The sequence below is a fragment of the Zingiber officinale genome, chromosome 2B (genome assembly GCF_018446385.1).
Source record: "Zingiber officinale cultivar Zhangliang chromosome 2B, Zo_v1.1, whole genome shotgun sequence".
NCBI classification, from domain to species: Eukaryota; Viridiplantae; Streptophyta; class Magnoliopsida; order Zingiberales; family Zingiberaceae; genus Zingiber; species Zingiber officinale.
In genome coordinates, this window is record NC_055989.1 from 156,434,093 (window position 1) to 156,442,181 (window position 8,089).

General features: G+C 44.9%; 1 protein-coding gene across 1 annotated transcript; it reads left to right on the plus strand.

Annotated features, from left to right (window-relative positions):
* The first annotated feature begins 4,435 nt into the window (after positions 1 to 4,435).
* Positions 4,436 to 4,732, plus strand: LOC122048909 (CST complex subunit STN1-like). Its single transcript, XM_042610424.1, has one exon. It carries the CDS (start codon positions 4,436 to 4,438, stop codon positions 4,730 to 4,732), a length of 297 nt encoding a protein of 98 aa, XP_042466358.1.
* The last annotated feature ends 3,357 nt before the right edge of the window (positions 4,733 to 8,089 follow it).

Genomic DNA, 8,089 nt, shown 5'->3' on the forward strand with positions numbered 1-8,089 from the left:
GTCGCGCAGTCCCCTCACGTGCTTGTGCCGTCGCGTCACCTTTCGGCGCTTGCCCAGTCATGTCACGTGGTGTCTCCTTGTGTGCTTCTCCCTGTTGTGTCACGTCGTCTGCAGCAGGGGTAATTAATATATATTTTTAATTATTTTTGTGAGCTTGAGTCACTTCCACTCCAACCCACTGCTATCATTCATTCACCATTATAAAGATCCCTCCCTTCCCATTGCGAACTGCACCCTAGTCGCGCTCTGCTGCTTCCACTTCCTCTTCTTCTTCTTCTTCTTCTTCTTCTTCTTCACCCTAGTCGGTCTCTCATTTCTTCTCTTCGACTTATTCTTTTTCTTCTTCTTCATCTTCTTATTCTTCATCTTCTATATACATGGCCAACGACAACCGAAACGTAGCCATATTCTGGCCAATTCGGGCATGTGATTTCCTGTCCCTTTCCATACACACCGAACCAAACTCTCCTCCGTCGTTCACCACCCGGAGACGTAGGCCGGTGACACTGAGTGAGATTGTGGGGAGAGTGGTAACTGTGCAGCGGACCGACGAGACTCTGACCCTCCGTCTCTATGATGGCAGCGACACCATTAGTTGCATCCAATTCCTCCATCAACATCCCGAATCAGTTGTGTCGTGAGAAATTGTAATCAGGCAGGCCGAAATAGTTGATGCGAGGAAGGTTGTCCGAGTCTGAGGGAAGATCGGACTGAGTCCGGATGGGGGACTACAGCTTATTGGTTGTTCTGTTATGGTCGAAGAAGATCCCAACGTCGAAACCCTCCACATCCTTAAGTGCATGAGACTGGCAGCGCAAGAATATAGACCCTAACCCAAGCATGCGTTATGTCTATGTTATGCTAAGTAATGCTATGTCCGGCGTGTGACCGATGCTGGTATCGTATGATATGGTATTTAAGTTCATGTTATGTGTTGCTAAGACATCATCTCGTGTGATCGATCCTATGTCATTGTATGTAATGTTATGGTGGTTTATGGAATATTATATTATCTTATGTGATACACTGTTATTCTATGTGATGATGAGGCTAAAAAATAGAATAGCCAGTAGAGTATAGACAGTAGACACTATACACAGGCTGGTAGGTAGGTAGTATTTTTTGGATGCTGAGTGTGGAAAAGAAAAGGAGAAAGAAAAAAGAAAAATAAAATAAAAGGAAAAAAATAAAAACAAATATTTTAATCTTTGCCGTAAAGGTTCCTCACGGTTTTTTGTTTTTTTATTATATTTTTTTAAATTATATATATATATATATATATGCCAAAACCATCTCTCCTCTTCGGAACTGGACGAGAGAATTTGGAGATGAGATAGAAGGGGCCCAGATTAAACTTTTTACGAGAGACGCGATGGTATGCTCAGACAGGGAGTCCGTTTTGCGTGCCCGAGGGAAGTAGATCGGAATGAGGCGAAAACGGAGGGGGTGGTAAGAGGAGGGAGGACGAACGCGGTGGAGGCGTCGCATGTCGCGTTTGAGTGGCGGATGAAAATTTGGGACGAAAATTACGCTTCGGGCCCTTTCGGAGGGCCAAATCGCATTTTTGGCCTCGAATTTTGTGCCAGTCAGATGTGCCTTCGGCCATATGACGCGTCTAGGTCTCTCAATTTCGGACATTTCGACATATCATATGACTCATTCTGACTCCGGACGGTCAAGATATGATTTTTCAAAGGTGCCCCGAGTGTGTTTTTCCCTGTTTCGGCCGTCGGGATGCCTCCGTCCGCGATTTCTCCCAACGTGGCTCTCGTAGCCCTCCCTCCCCTCTACGCGTCGCCACAGACAGTTCCGCGTTCCGAGTCCCGGGACGAAAGTTATCGCCGTAAACACACACCCTCTCTCCTCCTTTTTCTCTCTCCCACTAACTTTTCTTTTATTATTTTTAATTCTTTTTTATTTATTAATTATTTTTTATTTTATGTTAATTTGTTTTATTAATTAATTAATGATTTAATAAACCCTAAACCCTAAATAATTACTCCTAATTACTACTTCTCGTCGCCGGCTTTGTCGTCGTGTCGTGACGTCCGGTCCCCTCGCGTGCTGTCCAGTCATGTCCGCTCCTGTCTCCTCGCGTGCACTGCAGTCGCGTCCACTGCTGTCCTATCCCGTTAACATGTCGTCATGTCATCTCGTGTCTCAACGCGTGCTCACCGTCCTATCATCTCATGTCCGTCGCGTGCGTGCGTGCCTGCCTAATCTCGTATATTTTTGTTTAATCTCATCTATTCTCGTATCGTCTCACCTCGTCTCATCTCGGTTAGTATCATCTTGTATATTATCGTCTCGGCTCGTATCGTTTCATGGAGTCGGTAGGGAGTATATAGATAGTGTTATGATTGATTAAGGTTAGGGTTATGACAAAGGATAAGATTAAATAAGAGAGAGTGGTAGGATAATAGAAATTATATATATATATTTTTATTTTTTTCGTTTCCCGCTCATGCATGCATGCAGGCACGCACACTGGTGCGTCCAGGAGACAGGAGGGAGCAGGGAGGAGGGAGGAGAGGAGGTAAAATTTTTTTTTTTCTAACCCCTTCCCCCTTCTCGCTCGTTTTTTTTCTTTAATTTTTTTTCGATTTTATTTATTAAATTATATATATATATATATATAAATATAAAGTATAACTATATAAAAGGGTTACTCTTGGATATGATTTTTCAAAGGTGCCCCAAGTGTGTTTTTCCCCGTTTCGGCTGCCGGGATGTCACCGTCCGTGATTTCGCCCAATGCGGCTCTCATAGCCCTCCCTCCCCTCTACGCGTCGCCACAGACAGTTCCACGTTCTGAGTCCCGGGTCGAAAGTTATGGCCGTAAACGCACACCCTCTCTCCTCCTTTTTCTCTCTCCCAGTAACTTTTCTTTTATTATTTTTAATTCTTTTTTATTTATTAATTCTTTTTTATTTTATGTTAATTTGTTTTATTAATTAATGAATGATTTAATAAACCCTAAACCCTAAATAATTACTCCTAATTACTACTTCTCGTCACCGACTTTGTCGTCGTGTCGTGACGTCCGGTCCCTTCGCGTGCTGTCCGGTCCCTTCGCGTGCTGTCTCCTGTCTCCTCGCGTGCACTGCAGTCGCGTCCACTGCTGTCCTGTCCCGTTAACATGTTGTCATGTCATCTCGTGTCTCAACGCGTGCTCACCATCCTGTCATCTCATGTCCGTCGCGTGCGTGCGCGCCTGCCTAATCTCGTATATTTTTGTTTAATCTCGTCTATTCTCGTATCGTCTCACCTCGTCTCATCTCGGTTAGTATCATCTTGTATATTATCGTCTCGGCTCGTATCGTTTCGTGGAGTGGGTAGGGCGTATATAGATAGTGTTATGATTGATTAAGGTTAGGGTTATGACAAAGGGTAAGATTAAATAAGAGAGAGTGGCAGGATAATAGAAATTATATATATATATTTTTATTTTTTTCGTTTCCCGCTCATGCATGCATGCAGGCACGCACGCTGGTGCGTTCAGGAGACAGGAGGGAGGAGGGAGGAGGGAGGAGGGAGGAGGGAGGAGAGAGGTAAAATTTTTTTTTTCTAACCCCTTCCCCCCTCTCGCTCGTTTTTTTTTCTTTAATTTTTTTCGGTTATATATATATATATATATATATATATATATATATATATATATATATATAAAGTATAACTATATAAAAGGGTTACTCTTGGGAAGCGCTCGAGATGATTGTTTTTGACGGAGACGGAGACGGCGAAGGGAGATGTCGGAAACTGTTTACGACGGAACTGACGGTATAAAAAGAATGATTAATTAATTATTCAATTATTAATCAATCTTAACATATATAAATTAATATTATTTAATTAAATTTAACCTAACCTCTTCGTGTCTTCATCTCATGTCATTACCATCTAGTCAATTGCAATATTATCGTGTGTAGTGTCGTCTCGTCTCGTCTTGTTAGCCTGTCATGTCATCTGGGTGTGTCCCTTCGTGTTGTGTCGGGTGGTGTGGTGTCGTGCCCCGTCGTGTCGTGTCGTGTTGTGTCGCGTTTAGTGTCCCATCGTGTCGTGTCGTGTTGCATGCATTTAGAGTCCCGTCATGTCGCCTGCAGTGTCCCGTCGCGTCGCCTGCAGTGTCTCGTCATGTCGTGTCGGGTGCAGTGTCCCGTCGTGTCGTGTTGCAGGCATTGTCATCTTGTCCCGTCATGTATCGTCTTGTCACGTCTCGTCTTGTCGGCCCGTGATGCAGGTGGAGGTGGCAGATTATTAAGACCCCTCCCAAACCCCTCCCTCAGCTACTCACCGTCACCCTTCGCTCTCCCTCTCTTCTTAATTTCTGACCCTCATCCAATCCCTCAACCTGCTGCCTTCTCCACCCAAAAATTTCCCCTCGTCCGCCTTCAATCTCATCTTCAACAAGATGAACGTTTTTCGAGCCGTACATATGAAGCTTCTAGCAAGAGACTCCCTCTCCCTCACTATCCACAACCCCCAAAACTATGCTCCTACCTTTTTCAGGAGAGGTATGCAAGTTTGGCGAGTAGAGACGGTTGGTGTCGTGGTCAGCAAGGAGCGCACCGACGACTATCTCAGGTTCGTTGTCGACGATGGGACTGGATGCATTCCTTGCATCCTCAACCTCACTAACCGTTCGGATTTGGGCCTCGTTGCTGAAGTGGAGACAGAGATTGCTCTCAGGGAGGCTGCGACTGTGGAGCTGGGGAAGTTAGTGCGAGTCTGAGGCACGATCACGCTGGGGGCGGGGAATGGACTGTAGCTTACGGTGAGGGATGTGTTGGTCGAACGCGATCCCAATATGGAGATACTGCACTGGATGGATTGCATCCGCTTGGCGAGGAATTGTTATGATCGTGCAGCACGTCCTTGAACGCCGGCTCTCGCTATTCAATCTTATGCTATGCTTGCTTCTAGGATTCGAAGTATTGTACTGTGTTATGTTATTCTGTGTTATGGTTTGTTTGTTGATGTTATCGTAATCAGGTCAGTTCATTTTATGTTCTGTTATGTGATGTGCTTTTGCGATCTAAATTTGTTAGATTTAAAAAACTTATTAAATCATCTTACCATTAATGCAGCTTCGGATTGGTCGATCGAGGCTTCGGAGTCAGAATCGTTTGTTTTTGCCTTTAAGGCAATGTTTTGACTAGTCTTCTCTACTCCATTGGGCTCTGCAACTCGAGATTTGTGAAGTTCAAAAGTAGAAAACAAATTTTCTAAAGTAATTAGCTCGAAGTCCTTAGAGATGTAATATGCATCTACTAAGGACGCCCATTCTGGAGTTCTGGGGAAGGCGTTGAGCACGTACCGGATTGAGTCCCGGTTCGTTACTTCTTCTCCAAGATTAGTTAGTTACGTGATTAGCTCTTTGATCCTTGCTTGGAGTTGCGCTACCTTCTCGCCTTGGTTCATCCGAAGGTTCGTTAACTGGGTTCGGAGGATGTCGCGCCTCGCTAGCTTAGCTTTCGAGGTACCTTCGTGAAGCTCTAGGAATTTTTCCTAGAGGTTTTTCGCGGAGGAGTAGCTTCCGATTCGACTTACCTCTTGTGGTGGCAGCACGCTCAACAGGTGGAATTTTGCCTTTCCGTTGGCAATAAACTCGGCCTGCTCCTTCTTGCTCCATTGATGCTCTTCTTTGTCTTTCGGAACTTCAAAATCATATTTCATAGTTAGTAAAATAACGAAGTCGGTTTTAAAGAATACCTCCATCCGGCGTTTCCACGTCGCGAAGTCTCCGTCGAACTTCGGGCGATGAATATTCTCTCCGGCCATTGTCTTGATCGTTGTGCTTCAGTCGGCGGTTAGTCCTTCTGAGGCGGTCTGGCTTTGATACCAATTGTAGGTGTAGCGGAGGCCGACAAGAGGGGGGGGGGTGAATTGCTTCTGAAAAATTAAGACTATACCCTCCTCGTACTTTCAACTCAAATAGTGCAATAGTAAATAAAATAATGAAGAAATAAAGAAACAAGAAGACAGGAATTTAACCTAATTACAACCAAGAGGGTTGTTAATCCAGGGCAGTAAGAAAAGTACAGTAGAAGATCTCCTTTGCTGAAGGCGGAGAAGCCTTTTACACACTAACGGCTCAGAACTATTTCTAGGAAGTTGTTGCAGAGTTGAATACTCAATTGTTGTATATTTCCTAGCTCCAGGGGCCTTTATATAGCTCCTGGAAAGTCTATCCCGAGGGTCCAATGTGTTGGAGCAATCCTAATGGTCTGCGGGACCATGTGTTTTGGTGTTTGGGCAAAGGGTTTAAGTTAGGTTCACCCTTGTATTTGATATGTGTATTTGAGTTGTGCAGGTTTGTAGGATACACATGTGACTCAGGTTGATAGCTTCGGGTCCGGTGAAGGATGGAGCATCCGAGGGACCGTGGACAAGGCAGCGAGGACAAGGGCCGAGGGAAGCGACTTCGAGGCATACGCGAAGGATGACATTGGGGACGAGCCGCGGGCTTGAATGCATCCGAGGGACGAGAGCCAAAGGAAGTAGGCTTGAAGGCAAGAGGTCAAAGCTGCAAATGAAGTGTCAAATGAGTCATAAGGGCGAGGGTACGAGTGCATGAGAGATTGTACTCGGAGTAAAATCATAGTTTTAGGGTTTTACTGTAGCAGTACTGTAGCAGTACTGTAGCGTTACTGCAGCGCTACTGTAGCAGTTCTCTGTTCACTCGGCTAGTGTGGAATCGAGCCGTTGGGATGTAACGGTCGAATTTCCATAGACGGCAGTCGACTGCATATTTTAGCAGTCGACTGATAGGCGGGGTTTTCCAACCCGTGGCCTATAAAACCAAAGCTTGGGAGCTTGGTTTGAGTTGACGAAATAGAGGTGGTTAATCTCTATTAGTAGTCTACCTGTGCCCTAGCGTCAAAGGATCTCTTGTGAGGGTTGTGGTGAGGTTTCTCCACCCACAAGGAGGTTTGAGCTAGCCGGAAGTTTTCCGGGGAGTAATCCACCGAAGGATCGGGATCGTCCACCTTACGGACAGCCGTGGAGTAGGAGCCCTAATCTCCAAACCACGTTAAACAACGTGTTAGCTTGGTTTGCATTTCTTATTCTTGTCTTAAGCTTTCTTTGTATTCATATTTGTAGTTAGTATTAGATTTCCGCTGCGTATACTAACAATAGTGTAGAAGGCGAGTATTTGGGGGTGCCGTCTATCCAACCCCCCTTCAAGCCGGCCATCCGATCCCCAACAAGTGGTATCAGAGCGAGGACGCTCTCCGTTGGACTAACCGCCAAGGAAGCACAAGATGACCGGCTTGATAGATCCGCCAAAGTTCGAAGGAGGAAGCTTATGGGACATCACCTTTTGGATGGTGAAGATGAAGAACTTCTTCGAGACGGATTGGGACACAATGATGGTGGTGGAAGAGCCATTTGAAGTCCCTAAAGACAAGAAAGGAAAGAAGCTCCAACCACGACATTGGACGGAGGAGCAAATCTCACGATCAAAGGCAAATTCAAAGGTAATATCAATTTTAATTGATATGTTGCCTAATAATGTTGTGAGTCTTGTAGGTAAATATGAGAATGCCCATGAATTATGGAGCAAAGTGAAGAAACTTCCATGGGAGGAACTTTCGCCTACACAAGAAGAAGAAGAAGAAAAATCCGAAGAAAGTGATGAAGTGGTCCAAGAGGAGAAGAAGGACCAATCGGATGTGGAGCCCAAGGAGTTAGGCTTAGTAGCTCAAGAAGAGGAGGTGGAACAAACGGAAGTTGAGTCACACTCAATATCCGAGGAGGAGAAGGAAGATGAGGTATCATCTACATCCTCAAGAATTGAAGAAGATTCCAAGACAAGTGAAGAAGATGAAGTCTTGGAAGTCAACATAGCAAGCACCTCCACCGAAGTGAAGTCAAAGAACAACATAATTTGCTTCAGATGCAATGAGAAGGGACACTACAAGAGTAGGTGTCTAATGAGTAAGAAGAAGGTATCTCCTAAACTCAATTCAATTCCTTTAGAATCTAATTTGAGTTGTAGGAAGAAGAAGGAGAAGAATCACATTAGATGCTTCACGTGTGGAGAACTTGGACACTACCACACAAGATGTTCAAGGAAGGGAGAGTT

Coding starts and splice junctions, on each gene's coding strand:
- LOC122048909 (XM_042610424.1), top strand. CDS start 4,436: ATGAAGCTTCTAGCAAGAGACTCCCTCTCCCTCACTATCCACAACCCC.